This window comes from Pithys albifrons, chromosome 7, assembly GCF_047495875.1.
Source record: "Pithys albifrons albifrons isolate INPA30051 chromosome 7, PitAlb_v1, whole genome shotgun sequence".
Taxonomy (NCBI): Eukaryota; Metazoa; Chordata; class Aves; order Passeriformes; family Thamnophilidae; genus Pithys; species Pithys albifrons.
Genome location: NC_092464.1, coordinates 31,071,339 through 31,088,100, shown reverse-complemented (window position 1 = coordinate 31,088,100; position 16,762 = coordinate 31,071,339). Strand labels below are relative to the sequence as shown.

The 16,762-nt window shown below is 37.8% G+C and overlaps 1 protein-coding gene across 1 annotated transcript in view; it reads right to left on the bottom strand.

Annotated features, from left to right (window-relative positions):
• Window positions 1-16,762, bottom strand: part of HDAC9 (histone deacetylase 9) — a 452,635-nt gene that overhangs the window by 110,132 nt on the left and 325,741 nt on the right. Inside the window, exon 19 of the mRNA XM_071560871.1 lies at window positions 4,165-4,272. Coding sequence (XP_071416972.1) covers window positions 4,165-4,272 — 108 coding nt within the window. The remainder of the gene's footprint in view (window positions 1-4,164; window positions 4,273-16,762) is intronic.

The window sequence follows — 16,762 nt, the reverse complement described above, 5'->3', positions numbered from 1 at the left end:
TGCATGCAAGAATTCATATGCAGGGCACTACCTGTATTTCTTCCCCAAGTCCTAAGGAATGTATGATAAGACTTCTCTTATCTGATAAAACTATTTATTGGATATAGCTAATGATTGTGGTGGAATTTTATTCACCCATATAACCCTCTTCTAAAAATCTATGGCCAGTCAGCAGACTTTCAAAAGTTATCTACACAAATCTGTTGGGGAAATGAGAAAGGAGCAAAGGTAGATAGATAAAAAAGGGCAGACAGGAGACATGTGGCATTGATTCCATATAACATAAATACCCCATCATACATCAGCAGCTTTTCTAACTACAAAAATCTCAAAAAAGGGTAAACTTCATGCAATACTTAGGCTCATCTCCTATTATAATATTGCCAAGATGACGTTCATAAGACATGTGAATAAATTCATGAAAAAAGAAAAATCATAGCATTAAATTCAGTATAACATCACATTTATTGCACTTTTTATTTCTGTGGGGTGATTATTTATCTTCCTCAAAAGGATATCAACGAGTGTTTATTATATTATTAAGCAACCTCTCAAAAATCCTTAATTTTGATAATTGGATATAATCACATAAAAATGATCCAGAAGAGCTCCCCAGAGAAGAAAGAATTTGTTCTGATAAAAAAAAACCAACAAAAACAACAACAACAACAACCAAAAAACAAAAAAGCAACAACAACAACAAAAAAACCCCACCACAATAACTTACTATTGCGGCCACAGTAGAATTTCAGTAAACTCTATTGTTTTACATTCCTAATACTGTCATATTGATGCTTTCCTCATCAGTCAAGGAGATCAAAGAACTCTGATGTCTCACAAGGGTTTTGAACTACAGTGAAGAGAACTCTCAACTCCTGGTCAGTTTTTGAATACTGTTCAAATCAGATGAACATGTTACTCTTCTCAATAAGACTTGTGTGAAGTGGGACTGATAGTCTCAGGAAATTCAGAATAAAGTAAAAAATTTTTTCCTTGCATATGAGTTTGACTCATGCCTGGCTCTGTAGTGAATCTCACAATTGTTCTGCAGACTTTCATCATTTATCTTGCAGTCTCAACTCTTATCAGCATGTTCTATAGCTGATAGTTCTATATAACTTATAACTATCACTCTATACAATAGCAAATTATATCAGTAGAGATCAAGGAATAAGCACAGAAATTGAAATTTTTTGTCCTTCCTGAAATGAACTTTAAGTGTCAGATGCCAGTCAATACAGAACAGTTTATGTTTCTTAGTTTCTATACTCTAGCTAGGAAGTATAGTAAAAGATTTGGGGTTTAAACCGATTGAACTTATGTCTATAAAATAATTCAACTTAACTTTAGAAAAAACATTAGACATTTTGAAAACATACATATTAATTCATAAATATGTAAGAAATATTTGGACCGCTTATATCTAACAACACTAACTTGGATAATTCTCATGTCAGAAAAGCACTTGTTAAGCTCATTATGAGACATCTTATTCCTGAGGTTTCTTGCCTCAAGACTTTGTCAACACTAGATAGTTCTACTCTGAGATTATCCTAACATCAGCATGGCTGTTTCAGAAAAAGGCATCTGTGATTCTCTAGTGCAGTGGGTAGATAATCCACTGCCTCCTTGGCTATAGTCTGAAGCACTGCTCTGTGGTAAGTCCTTTCTGTGTATTGTAAATCTGTCACTGTGAACTTCAGAACACTCAGCTCTTCTCAGAGAACTGTGGGATTTCAGATAAATCAGTATGCTTTTTCTCATAATTTACCTTTTTTTCTTAAGACGACAGCAAACTCACAGCAATCCACAGTGGTAAACATCCAGGGAAGAACTACAGTTCCTCTACTGCTCTCATCTTGCTATTTATGTGTTTCAGAGCTGTTAGAACTTGAATAAAATTCTTGGAAGGTGCTTTTTTGTCATCCAAAAGTTCTGAGGCTGTAGCAGATCACTTCAGATTCCCATCAGAATTTAATCCTCCCATTCAATGCTCACAGTACAGGCCCCAAATGATTACTTCACATGCATATTTCCCCAATGACTGCATATGAAAGCAGTCAGCTTCACTTTCTTCCCCTCAGATCTTCACAAGTACCTTACAGAACTGATATTTTCCCTAAGAGAAACAGCTATTCAATGCAACACTTATTTTTCTAGAGAAAAAAATGGCAGCAATATGGAAATGGAACATGTAAAGGCATAAAGGTAAATTGGAACATACAGGTCTTGGGTCTAAAATCTTACAGCTACCTACAGTCTCAACCTGAAGACCATGTAAAAACTCCAGAATACACTACGAAAATCCCCCTAATGTCATATACCATATGAAGGTATTGGGAGAAATTTGCTAGCAAACCCTGGATTTGTATGGATGCAGTGACAAACCAAATATAGGAAGACTCTGCCAAAACAGCTAATGTCAAATTTGTTGCATTTACAGAACATCTAGTATGTTTTTCTTCTGTTCATCAGGCACTAATAGCCCTTCCATTACCTTAAATTAAAAATAGCACATGCAGATTGATAGTTTACTCCGATGCCATAGTGGCATATAAGTCATTGGTCTTCATGCTGGAAGTCTAGAAGCAGGTTAGATAAACACCTAGCAGGAACGACAGGAGTATTCCAAATTTTCTTTCACAGCACATCTTTTCTATTTTTGTTTTCTTAATGATTTGCTATAAACCAAATACTGGGCATATCTATTAAACAATTACTTTTCCTATGTCTTATCTGCAAGTTGCATGAGACTGGTTCAATTATCTGCATTGTGGAAAAAGAGTCTATTTAGCATCAACAATAATGTTACAGTAAACCACAAACAAGTACTCCTAAATATAAAACATTTAGCACTAGATATAAACTACTTGTTTACAGACTGGTGCAATACCAATAACAAGTGAAGTCTCATAATGGCTGATGTTTGATTCTTTTCAGCTGTCTATCACACTCATATAAACAAGAGCACTGTGAAAGACACTACAAATATACAGAGGTAAGTAGTGAAGATTCTGTGGGAGACCCTGCTCCTGTCAAGTGCATGCACAGTACACATTATTATACTCAAAACTTGTTTTTAAATTGTATTAGAAACTGATGTGTCCTACAGTTGCCAAAGATAAAAACTAGATTAAAAAAATCTTCACTTTCATTAGTCCTGTTGGGTGGGAATAATGCACAGTGAGTTATGTATCCTACTATGCCCAAAAAACTTAAAAGGGATGAAGCACCCATCAAAAAGGATGCACAACAGATCCCATATGCTGCGCCCTGTCCCTGATCCGAAATTTCAAAATTTGTACATTTTGTGATTTCAGTGTCTGAACATGAAAGTTTAGTAACTGCATTCAATTGTATTAGAGCTATAGTACCGCATTTCACCTGAGATTGCTGTCATTTATACACCTATATATTCTGTGTCTATCCACACATGTACATGAATGTACCCCTTTGCAAGTAGGTAGCTAACATATTTTGACTGAAGAGAGATTGACGGGAACAAAATTCTCAAGTTCAAATAGAATTTGGAATTTTAAAAGTCATCATGCAATGCTAATTCCAAAACATTTATTTCCATCTTGATTCTGGAAATAGGACGGAACCATTAGTATGTGAGCTGAAAAGTGAATAAACAGTTTCATTAAGGAGGCATGTTAGCTCCAACAATGTTTATTGGGGCAAGCCTGCACTCCGGCTGCGTATGGTGTACCTTTAAATAGGGCCGTTAAAAAAACAAATAAAATGTCAAAGTCTGTCAGGTCTGGAGCTTTTATAAATTGTTTAGACTGGGGATAATTTGGGTTCCGTACATGATGCCCTGCAGCTCGGGCGGCACGGAGATGGGCGCGAGCAGGGCGCGGGCAGGGCGCAGGGGGAGGCGGGCAGGGCGGGCGCCCTGGCACGCGGGCACCCTGGGCCGGCCGCCCCTCTAGCTGGGTGGTATCCTGAGGTTAAGCACGTGACTAAACAACCATATTAAAAAAAAAAAAAATTAAAAATTTACTTCAAAGGCAGTGCAGCAGCCGGAGATGTGCGCGCTGAGACTCATTCACCGCGGGCTGCAGCAGCTTTGCGCTGCCCCTGCCAGCGCAGCCCCGGCTCCCGCACCGCGGCTCTGCCCGCCCCTCCCGCGCTCCCACCCACGGCGCGACCGCGGCTCACCTGCAGCTGCCGCGCGGCCACGCGCGCCGCCAGCTCGATGACACAGCCCACCGCCATGCGCGCCGCGCCCGCCGAGTGCAGCTCGTTCCAAACCGTGTCACTGTCCACCTGAGCAAACAGCCGGCCCCAGGGGGAAGGCAGGCGAGAGGGGAGAAGGGAGAGGGAGAGCATGAGAGAAAACAAACCCATGAGGGAGGGCTGGCAGCGTGACAGCCCGTGTACAATAACATCAGTCTTCCGTGCTGGCCAGCTGAAAGGCCTTCTGGACATGGCTTTGCTTATGCTTTTTCCCTGCACAGGCTTCTCCAATGGAAACACATTCCTGTCATGCCTCGCTGCCATTCCCTGTTTAGATTTCTCATTACAAACAGTGTTACATCGGCCGGGCCGGGCCTGCCTGCCAGACACTCCTCGGGCTGGCTGGAGGGGGAACGGGACTCGCGGCTGTCCATCGGGAGCAGCCGCCGCCGGCCCCGGAGCCATCGCCGGCAGCACCAAAGCTCACCAGTGGCACCGGCCGATGCCCCTTTCACACAACCAAAAAAGAAATATGAGCATTTATCTTTCCTGCCTAGACAGGGGTCAGCTATCAGGGGTTGGTCTGAAATCAGAACATTTAATTGTTTGGAGGAGTAATTTCAGCAGTCACTATTGCCATAGGAAATTAAATTAAATAAAGTGAGACCCTTTCTGCATCTCTAATTTTGATGATCTAATACATTTTGGCTAAAAGGCTCTATGTCACGTTTTGTAACAGGTGAATGTGGTTATTTAAAGCAGAGAAAGTTATCTGCTGCACCTTGTAAATGAGCAAGTGTGACATGGAAAACATACCATGTATATTACAGAAAATAATGGCAACATCATGAAGTATTATAAGGATGGCTAAGTGGCACTGCTATACAGCTTAAATCGGTGTGCTTAAATTTTACTTTTGAAATCTATTTCTAGTAACTACTTATTTGCAGAAACATACCAAAATATGTAGGTGAAATGCTGTATAGCCTTTTATGATGCTATGCCAAGCAGACATGCTCGTGTTAAATAGTCTGAAAAAGTTATCCAAAGAGACAGCCAGACTTCCTCAATGCTCCATGGGAAGTGCATTTAATTGCATCATACCATACAAATTTATCATGAAAAGAAATGCATTTAGGGATAGACAAAATACTATGGCAGATGCTATTTGGATGAATTCCAAGCACATTGCAACATGTTTTCTGTTTGAATGGGAAGCTTCTGTTCCTAATTTCTCTTTAAAAAAAAAAAAAGAAAAAAAAAGGAAAAAAGAAATTAAGTAATTGAAAATGGATGCAACTGCTCCCTCTCAACTCTGGAGGTTCTGAGGAATTTCTCTGATTAGTCATTTGAAACAGAAAGAAGTTTGATCTTCTCTACACCTGTCAAATGTCTTCACCATTACTGTTAAAATAATATTATATTTCAAGCTACTAAAATGATTTTATTTTTCAGTGTACTGTCTTTTTCTATCATTTTAATCAGTTTTGTGTGCGTGCAGCAGAACTAATGACAATAGTTTGTATTTGCAGTAGACCTGAGTAAGAAGACTGGATTTTGCTTGCAAAGTTTAGAATAACACTAATAACAGCACACTGTATTTTCATTTGAGAAACTTTAAATTTGTACAAGCATAATTAAGCATCATTAGCCTGATATGGAATGATTTATTATATCTGTTTTGTAGATTGGTGCCTTGAGATTTAATGAAATTAAGTAGCTTTCAATAGGTAAGAAAAATACAAGAAGACATAAGAAAGAAACCAATTAGTAAAAAATAATGATGTATGTAATATTAGGCAAACCTTCAGATCGTCTCTCTATTATTTTAAAGCAGCTGTGAGTCAAATTTCATTTTTAAAACAAATGAGATAAATAGTAGAGGTCATTGGTTAAATCAATTTAACCAAGTCATAATAAAGTTTGAAAAATACTGTGCAGTATTTTAAGTAAAAAAGTATCATCAAGAGGACTGGAAGGGAGTACTTTCTTACCATTTTTATGGCTAGCAAATTAAGGTTAACATGAAGGAGTGGCTGATGAAAATGATTCAGTGGCAGCTGGTCAGTACACCAGGGCACAGGCAGGAACCTGCACCCTCAAAGGGACTATGATTCATTTCCAGGAAGGCTGATTAAGTTAAAATTGTAGCCACAGCTTGAACATACCCGCCCTACAAGACAGTTGTCTGCTTTGACACGTGAGACGGCAGTCTCTCCATGCTCTAAACACTGAATATTGGCCAGGGTACAGCATTTATCATTTTCTGCTTTCAGCTGAGTGTGAGGAGACTGAACTGTGACAATAAGACCAAGTATCTTCCATTGAAAAATTTCCCTCAGAAATGACTGCTACCTAAATTTACCTGGACTGGTAGAAAAAAAATGGGCAATCAGGGAACAAAACAGTGTTTCCTGAGAAATTTTCAAGAAAGACCACCTAAATGAACACAGGAAATTCAGGATATTTTAGCTAATCTCTTGGGCATGGTACATGAAAAAAATGGTAAAGTCTCAAAGCCAGGGGTAGTCAACTGAAGCTCCATATTTTAATGCATAGTTATACAAGAGAACTAACATAAGTATATTAATAATTACCCTGAAAAGGCACAGTATTACAAACTTAGATGTGAAATCCTATTTCATATTCTTGTAAAATTATCCTCAGATTTCTGAGGGTCATATTATGAAGAATAACTGAAAAAAACTTGATCACATGGCCAGTGCTTTCGCTGTAACTGGAAAATGCCATCTCACTCCATTTTATATCTCTACTAGTTCTACGTATTGCCTTAAGTTTCAGGTGTTTAAGCAGATATTTTCTTTTAGTGTTACTCAATGCTTATTTTGCAAATTGCTGTTGAAATACAGTGGTATAAATGGCAAACCCATTAAAATTACAGCTACTAGCTGGCCCAGTTGTCAGGCTGTATATGAAATGCAGCTATGTAAAATCCTACTTGATATACTTTTCTTTATTCCTGTGAGATGAAATGCTTAGATTTTATACAAGTAAAGGGAATGGGATTAGACACTGTGGTTTCTGGTTCTAGTTCATGTATATATCACATGTATCTGACAGCCTATCTAGATGCTGACTGTGCATGAATTTGTGACAAATGTGATGGTTTCTGAATCACATTCTATGAAAAAGTCAGATGGAATTTTATAAGAGGTTATTTTATTCTTCAAGTGCTTTGGAGCAGCCAAAGAATTCAGTGAAAGACCTATCTTGATTAGGATTGTCTTTCAGACAATGTTAAGCAAAATATACAGAAAATATACCATTTGCAACTGAATTTTAACACAGAATCTTAGCCCTGTTTTCTGTTTAATTATATATATTATTTCTATTTAAGAGTCCTTTAAAAAATTGTCAGGGTAGGAAAACATTCTGAATTTCTAAGAAATTAAAAAGAACATCTTTCTAAAGCATCAAAATGTCATTGTTGACTATAAGCTTACTGCACATTTCATTATCAAAAGTCCTATCACTACTGCAGTTCTTCAAAGGAGGATTGTGCATGATAGCCCCAAGAGCCAGAGAGCATGAGCCCTGTCTGAACACCGACTTTCTAACACACATATGGATTTACTTCACTCCGAGTTTCCTGAATGAGCCCTGTAGGTTGCAGGCTTTTTCAAGCACGTCTAATATAGCTCAGTCATTGGCATGTGTAGCAAAGCTAATACTTTGAAAAGCTACAGATGATAGAAATTAAGCTACCTGTCCCTGAAGTGGATGTGGAGGCATTAAAGAGGAAGGGAATGACTTAAGTGAAAAGAAATGGAAGTAACTTCTCCTGACTGAATGCAACTAATGTTTCAAGTGCTGTATCCAGAAATTATCTGCTTTGCACTACAAAAAGAACTTGATATGAATGTTTCCTGCAAGAAATGTCTATGTGATAACTTGACTTTCACAATGAAGACTTTAAGCATACTCAAAACAAGCTAAGAAACAAGAAGCCATACAGTAGAGAGGTGTCTGCAGATAGAAAGGTTGTACTGTAACCCCTCTTGGCTGGAAAATTTCATGTTAAGGAAGACTGCCTGTAAAATGTGAAAGTTATATTATTCTATATACTCCTTAGACCATGCTCAGGTTATGGTGTATGTATCTGAAAGTGGAGAGTAAGGATATGGGAATACACCTGAGACAGAGATTGCTTACTTAAAGACCTTTCTGAAATCACTGCAGTTGATGAAACTGGAAATGTTACTTTGCCTGCTCTTTGCATTTGTCTGGAATACACCTCAGAGGGGCAAAAAAGTAGTGTGAATAATAATTCTAAAGCATTTTTAAGATATATTTGTAGCTGCTTTTTGTTTTACCTGTACCTTTCCCTGCTAAAAACCCTCTTGATTATTCATCCTCTCTTTCAGGACTCTTCTCCAGAAACCTGACATCTGCCTGATGGTCACTGGATCACAGTTCTGCTGCTCACAGTCTGACAAACCTTTCCATTTTTCCCACCCTGCATGGTTTATTCATCTGTGTGAGTTATTTATCTTTCTTAAATAATTATTGTAAACTCTGAAGTTACCTTAAATACACATCTACTGATAACTGTATAAAAATACAAACCAGACCCAAACCCAACTGCTTTGGGATGGATTCAAAACATCCTCGAACTTTCTCTCCCCATCCCCACTCACACAATTACACAAACATACGCACAAAACTTGTGATTTAATGTAAATCCAGTTTCTGCAGCAGGATTCTGATTTGATTCCTAAGTGGAATTAAAAATATACTGAGTTGTTTGTCCTGCTCTGGATTCTCTGCACAGTTGTTGCTATCATTAAAGTCAAAGCCAGTCTTAGAGTTACCACATGTCCATGCAAGAGATACTCTACTTTTTCTCTGAGAAGAGGTCAAAAATGCAATCTGTCATCTACCTGTTCATGGAAACTTTCACCTGTGATGCTCCTTTGATATAAGTCATTGTATGCTATATGTCCAATATACTGGAGAATAAGCTGACAAGTAAACAGTTCTTTACAGTAGTTTAAAACCTTACGGTAGTTTTACCCTTTCTTTAAAGAGCAGTGGTTGGACTCAGCTATTCTTGCGTGGAAGTTAATTCAGGATGCAGTTCTTATGGTTACATTTCAGCACAAATCTTGAAAAACAACTACATTGAAAAAAAATCTGTCCTTTGATATAAATGGTTATAATACTGATAAGTAAATAAAATCTGATCAGCTAACAACAGTGTACCTATATGAAGGAAACAAACTGATTAAGAAATCTGTGACACATAATATTAGAAAGTACAGACCTCCTCAGTAATACTTAAATTTAATAAAACTTGTGTTTTGCAGAGCGAATTCCTGTGCTTTAGCTTTAAAAGCATTCAGAGTCTCAAACTCTCCCACTTATGCCAGAGCAAACTGGCTTCCGTCACTGGGATTTTTCAGTTTCCTGGCATGAAAGTGGAAATTAAATATATTTTCTGAAGGTTTGCAACCTCTAAAAATTGTGTATGGCATTTTGGTATTCCTTTCAGCTAGGAGTCTGTCATTCTTGGAGACAGTTGGTGCCAACAAATGCTACCACATAACTTTGTGATACTTTGCTCCTGACCATGAGCAGTGCAGCTTCGCAGGTGTCACACTCACAGCTCTTGCCTCCCATTCTTACAGATGTCCCGGTGATCATTCATCACCTCTGTCATTTTCACTAAGAAGCAAAAGGTCCTCAACATGCATCTCAGATGCTGTTTCATCTCACCATGACTAAAGAAGCGAAGGTGTGCACATCATCTCCCAGGAACAACTTCTAATGAATGGCCTGTCAGCCATGTCTCTCATTAAGGAACAAAGGAGAAAAGGTTTGCATGCTGATGTCTCTTCCATAAATCCCACATACAGGAAGTGTGTAAAAGTGGACTACTTTAGGAAAAATATGTACGGTGGACTTCCTTTATTTTTACTGCTGTGTTAATGGCTGTATCAAAGATTTGTTCTGTCAAAGGCATTTCCAGCTGTTTTAATCTAAACTGCTTGTCATAAAGAGTACCCAGAATATCAGCTTTTCATATTTTCTTGCCTACAAGTCCGGGTTACAAATAAATTGTGAAGATGTGATCTTTAGGCTCCAATGGGATGAATAGTTCAGAGGATCATCACAAATCATTGCTTAAACAAAAACCATGGAATTTCCTTGTGCTTACATTGACTTCTGTGTTTGAATAATTCCAGTTGGAGAATTTATCAGTGATAATAGTCATTGAAAAGGACTTCTAAAAATAATTTTAGAGGCTATTAATTCTGACCCCAAAAGTGTCTTTCCAGGCAAGACCAAGGTATGTGGACAATACATGCACCCCCTGTATGTAGAATGTATAACGTCTTTCAAGTTTTACCTGCCAATTGTGATATAACTTGAAAAGCTATTATAAATCAAAGCCAATTTTCAGAAAATGCTCCATAAAAAATGCTAATTAAAGAATTAAATGGCTAGCAGAGTTACTGATGTTTGTAGTCTGCCACTGATAGAAGGGCAACACTCCTGCTCCTGTAAAAATAGATTTCATCTAAACATTTCTAAAAAAACCCAAATATCTGAAATCTGTATTAAAAATAAACAGCTTTTCCTTCAAAATGAGAATCGGAAAAAATCTGGCTAAGTCAAGCTGAAATCTGAATAGAATAATACCATAAGAAGAAATAGTTTTGTTTCTCACTTAAACTAACTTTCATAACAGGCACCCAGAATCTCTGGGTGTCATAAAGCATACATTAGACAGTGTAAAGGAACTCAAAACCTCAGTGAAACAGTGATGTGTGGTTCATCAGTAGGGGGAATGGAGGGAGGATAGCATGGATTAGATGTGGATTAGAATTTGTTTTTAGAAAAAACTCATAAACAAAACACTTAGACCCAGATTCAAGTCTCAGATATGTGACATAAATGACCAGATGCTTGTAAAAAATGTTACTGCACATTCAGACCTAGCCCTGAGTACTCTATTAATTCAACTTGACATGTGTTTTAGTATTTAATGGGTTAGTGTGTGAAAATGCTTGTGCAACTGCCTTCTTATGTTTGATCATGCAGCTTCTAGGAGTTTGTGGGCATGTAGATACAACAATGTATATTTGATTGTAAAGTATACAGTTACAGAAAATGCAACTTCTTTGTGCAAAATTCAGGCCTTATTTTTATAAAGTTTTGTCATTTACTGCTGAACACATTTTTAGTAATGCACAGCATTTCAACTTTCTTCTTGGATGTAGATGATTCTTAGAGGCCACCATGGAACTATGCTAGAACCTGGTGTTTATTCAGAAAAGGAACACAGGAACATTTCCTCCTCAGAGAGCTTTTCTGGGGTTAAACTCTGTCAATAAACACATGATGTGTTTTTAAAGTGCAAATGTGCATTTTGGTTTAATTACAGAATTCCCATTAAATCCATATGTGTGTGTGACTAAGTCTGGGGAGAGTGAATAGCAGTAGTAGATTGTATATGGTACTATTCCTCAATTTACATTTAACATATGTGTGCATATTTATATGTAGATGATGTTTCCTATTCTGGCAAAGAAGGTTTCTTTGCATAATGCTGGCCTTTGGCAACACAGCAGTTTTTAGGAAATGCAGAAAATGAGGTAAGACCTTTAACAATTGGATTTTACAGTAGTTCATTAACTTGCCAATAATCTTCTGTATTCCATGCTCTGTATCTTTCCTTGCAGTTTTAACCTGATTGAGTAGCAAGGAAAAAAGGTCCTTTGTTAAAAAGGGGAAAAGAAATTGTCTGAGGGACCAAATTCTGTATTTGGTGAGCTGGCAGGTTACCACTACTGAGCTTTCTATTCTTGCTTGTGCTGCAAGTAAAAGCAGTTTGGGACTGTTGTAAAACGTTCCATTGCACCTGCAGCAATACCAGGAACTGTGTCTCTCAGTTCAACAGTTTCACCTCTCACTGGTCTAAACATCAAGCTCTGTGGTGAATGGCAAAGGGCCACCTCAGTGCCATGAAAGGACAGGAATGGGGCAAAATATCTATCCTGTAGTATGAAGACATTTTTTCCTCTTTTTGTGGCCATAATTTTGATATGCTAAGTGTGACATCCCCTTCCTGCCCTGTTACACTTCGCAGAGCCAGAGATGAAGTCTCTGTACCTCAGTAAAGGAAGGCTATCTCTTTCTTGCTATGATCATAAAGATTCATGTTATCACACTTGTTATTTTTTCCCCTAAAATCAATGTGCCTAAAATTTGGAGCTTAAGTTGTTTTGAGTCCCTGTCAATGAAGGAAATCAAGCACCTTCAGTCAGTTCTTCTGATCTTAGGTGGACTTACTCCTGCTATAGTGGTACATATGCCTCTCCAGTGGTTATAGAGGCAAGCAAGGGTGATCAGGGTCTTTTGGCTTTGGCTTTTTCAGTAGTTTGCCTTCAATCAGATTCATAAATCTGGACAAGTGAACTGCAAGTTAATTAAATATGCAAGTTTTATCTTAATTTCTTATTTCTTTATAGTTTGCCCACTCAAGGAAGCTGTGAGCTTGTCAGCTAGAAAGCCTACACTCCCCTATGCATAAGAGAGCTTGACTAAAAATGTAATATTTATTGATGCATTACTACAAAGCATAAACCACTGAAACAGCTGAGTGCCATGAATTGCCAGAACTGACAGGGTATACCACCTAAAAAGTGCATTCAGCAGCACAGCTGGGAGTACATTATATAGCCTCATTCCCTCATACTGTGCATAGCCTGAATAGGTTTGTCTGGAACTCCACAAAGTGATGGAGCACCAAGTTCCTAAATGCTCTGGAATAACAAACCTCCAGCCCTTGCTCTGGCTTCATCCCCATTGACCTTAAGTTGTGCTTTGGGTGGTACTATGATGGTGTTTTTGATCATATATTTTGTTGACCTCTGGAGAAAATATCATACAGTCGACACTGTGTGAGTCCTAAATAGTCTGCAAAACAGATCAATTAAAATGTAATGTACCTCTGAGGCTGTTTTGATTAAATCTTTGAATTTCTTTAGGGATGGTGCTGCTGACAGAGGCTAAGGAGGTAATAATAAGTCCTTCATTCACAGAAGCCTTCCACAATGTGCTCCAAAATGTTACAACTGGCAAATTTAAATAGGTTAATAATAAGGTAAGTAATTTAAATTAATAGTGAATATATTGGCAGCATGATATACTAAGGATTTCACAATGGAAGACTTAATATTGAGTAGGTGAGCTTCTGAGAATTACAGATTGCTTTCCCCAAACCAGGAAACCAACACTTTTTTTTATTGTTGAAAGGACTATACCTATTTTGGTAGTCTGGGATATGGGGAAAGACATGAGTTAATTCTAATATCTCTGTGGAGGTGATGGGTAATTTGAGTACCCAAGCCTTAGGCGGTCAGATTTCTTTACAGAGGAATTTTTGTGCAGGTATAAGGGGAGAGACACCTAAGCAGCTTGGAGCTTAAAATTTGCTATAAGGAGGCAATGCCATTGCCAGTATTTTCTCAATTTTTGCATTATTGTACCATGGTAATGGAACCGGTTTGGTACCATTAGATATTATAGAAATAAGAGGAATGAAGTCATAATATGTAAAGGATGAAAATTCTTCCTCGGCATAAACTGAGAAGATCAAGGGAAGAATGAGAAGCAGGAGGAAACATTTTTTTTTTCCTAGATGAGTTATTAAACTTCTCCAATAGTGAAATCTTGCCTTTCTTACTGCATTTCTTCCTGTATGGTCAGGACAAAAAGTGGCACTGTCCATCTATCACAGCAAGGAATGCCAGGAAGAAATTTAACATTCATAAAGCATGAATATTTTGTAAGTTTTGTCAAAATGTAGAGCAATTTTATAGCTATACATTTCTTTTCTTGGTACTTACAGACCAAATAGTTTTCTGATATGAAAGATCTAAGCTACATGTCAGTTAATAAAACAAGACCAGCTTATCCCAGCAGAAAATCTCATCTATGTTTTACTGCTGTAACAGCAAAATTAGAGGAAATGCAATGGACGTTCCGTAATATGTGCAAGCCAATCTTAGCCATTCAGATGGCTCAATGTTCAGCCCATGAACTACTCTGTTCAGTTCACTAAACATTAATTCCTCTGAAGTCTGATTTCTTGCAGGGTGGTGTTCTTCCCCAGCTCCTCCTCTTGCAATTTAGAGGTCTGACTTTACACATTACAGGTTTGAAGCAGTGTCTTTGGTGGGGGAGGAGAGCAGGGGGGATTGGATAACTGCCCAATTTCATATGATAAAAGTGAAATTCTCTTCTGTCTGCAGGAAAATCCCCAGGGAACAACGTATGAAACCCAAACTTAAATAAAATCATATCCTGTTTGCAAACATCATATTCCCTTTGCTTCTCAGTAATCTGGACCCATAAACCCCAGCACAGCTTGAGAGCCCATTCCTCATCTAAACAAATGCCATAAGCCCCTTTATACTTTTACAACCATGTCAGAAAATAATATTGACTGCCAATAGTGATGTGATTGGAGTTGCCTCCTCTGAGCCATAAAAGCAGCAGTCTGTTATCAATTTCTCTAAATGCATCAAGGGAATTATGGGTCGGTTCAGTTCCAAGTTATAAATGACAATTCAAAAGCCACAGAACTGTTTGAAGCTGTGAGCCGATGATGACATTATCATAAAAGCCTGCTCTTCTTTGCTTTTGTGGGGTTTTTTGCCTACCAACTAGACAAAAAAATATGGCTGAGAAATGACTTCAAGATTTCTTCACACAGCAGCAGGTCAAACAGGCAGGAAAACAATCACTATTTTTAGTGACAGACTGCGACAAGGAGATGAAACTTACTCCCATTAAAAGTAGATTTCTGCTCCTCTTATTGTTATTTTCATGGCATAACAGGAGAGGAATTGCAATAGATGGATGCATTGATCAAATGATCAGTTACAGCTCTGGTGGCTATTTACAGATGAAAAATCATGGCACAATCTGGCAATCCACAGAACCAAGATATAAATTTGTGATTATTCTCCCCATTTGGCCATTTCACCTGCAATCTACCCACTTCTCCTGGAAAACTTTTTCCATTCCAAATGTCTGACCAGCTACAAGAAATCATCTCTTGTTATTAGAAGTGCTGGCCATAGATCTGCTAGTCTCTCTCCAACATGAAGAATTTCATCCCCCTGGTATTAGAATTCTTTAACAACAGTTGGTTTTGAAACAAGGCTAAGCTTGAGAAAAAAAAATAGTAAAAAGCATTATTACAAGAGGGTGCTCTTCAGTGGATGTTATACTGCTGACCCTGGATAGTCCTCTGATAAAAAATTAACCATCATTGAAAGAAAACCTGTTCTTTGCAAATTTAGGAGCTTAATTTAGACAATTTTTTCTCTCTTTGTGAGAACTGTTCAGTTAACCTGTAAAGATGAAACAGCTTTATATTCTTACATAAGAGAGCTAATTACTACTTGCTTAATTTCTTATAAAACTGTAAAGTTTGTTGTTCGATTTCTTCAGAAAGTCTAACATATACCGAGCCATATTCACCAACAATTTTGACATAATCAGTCCCTAGCACTACTTACAAGAAAATTCATATGGATGAAAAGTTTACAAAATGAGTAAGTAGTAGCTTTACATGCATTTTGCACTGCTACTAAAGATTTAGTGCTATGATGGAAAAGGTACAGAATATATTAGTCATTGACACAGACTGCCTCTTGTTCACTTTTTAAAATTCTTGGACAGAACTTTCTTTCACTGTAAATAATGTCCAAAGAAAGGGATGTCTGATGTTGACTGGAATCTTAGAACAGATAACAAAATCAATAATAGACTAGAATTAAGGGTTACAGAGATTAATTGGACTTCTGTTTGTGAACAATGCGAGCCATCCCAAACTCACACCGATACAATCTGTAAAGCCCATCAGCTGATCAATGGCTGGGAAGTCCTGGGTTACAGTCCTTCATCCAAGAACAGTTTTCATTTTCTTCACTGATACTTTCAATTCAAATTTATAAGCTGTTTGTGGAGCAGGGTCTCAGAGCAAAGACTTCACAGTATTTGTAAATGTATAATAGGTAGATCATTAGCCTTAGGTGCATGGACTGTATCCTATGTAATGCTCTGCCTTACTTGTCCACTGTTCTTTCCAGCAGTCACACAGCTTTTCAGTGCATAGTGTCAGGGTTCCCAACAAGAAACAATATTTGATCTCTTGTGTGGTAACAACAGCCATTAAAAGGTGGGATCTCTGATATTAAATACAGCCTGGGAGTGGACAGAACTGAGCCCAGGCTTCTCATCTCCTGTGTGAGCAGTCTAACCACTAAACTGTTTCATAATAGACCTGCATAACAGCCAGCAAGGTCCCTGCACGACTAGAGGACAACAGGATCAAAGAGCTCTGAAAACCCTTGTTCAAAAGCAGTCATAAAAATCTGCAAGAATAGGTTTTTTTCCATAGTGTTTTCTCATTGTATTCTGTAACAAACAAGTAATGATGCAAGCAATAAAAAAATTACAACAAACACTAAAGAAAATTCTTCCATCCCTCCTTTGATTGTTTGTGTGAACTATTCTTCCTGCTTTACATTGATTAAGCTTT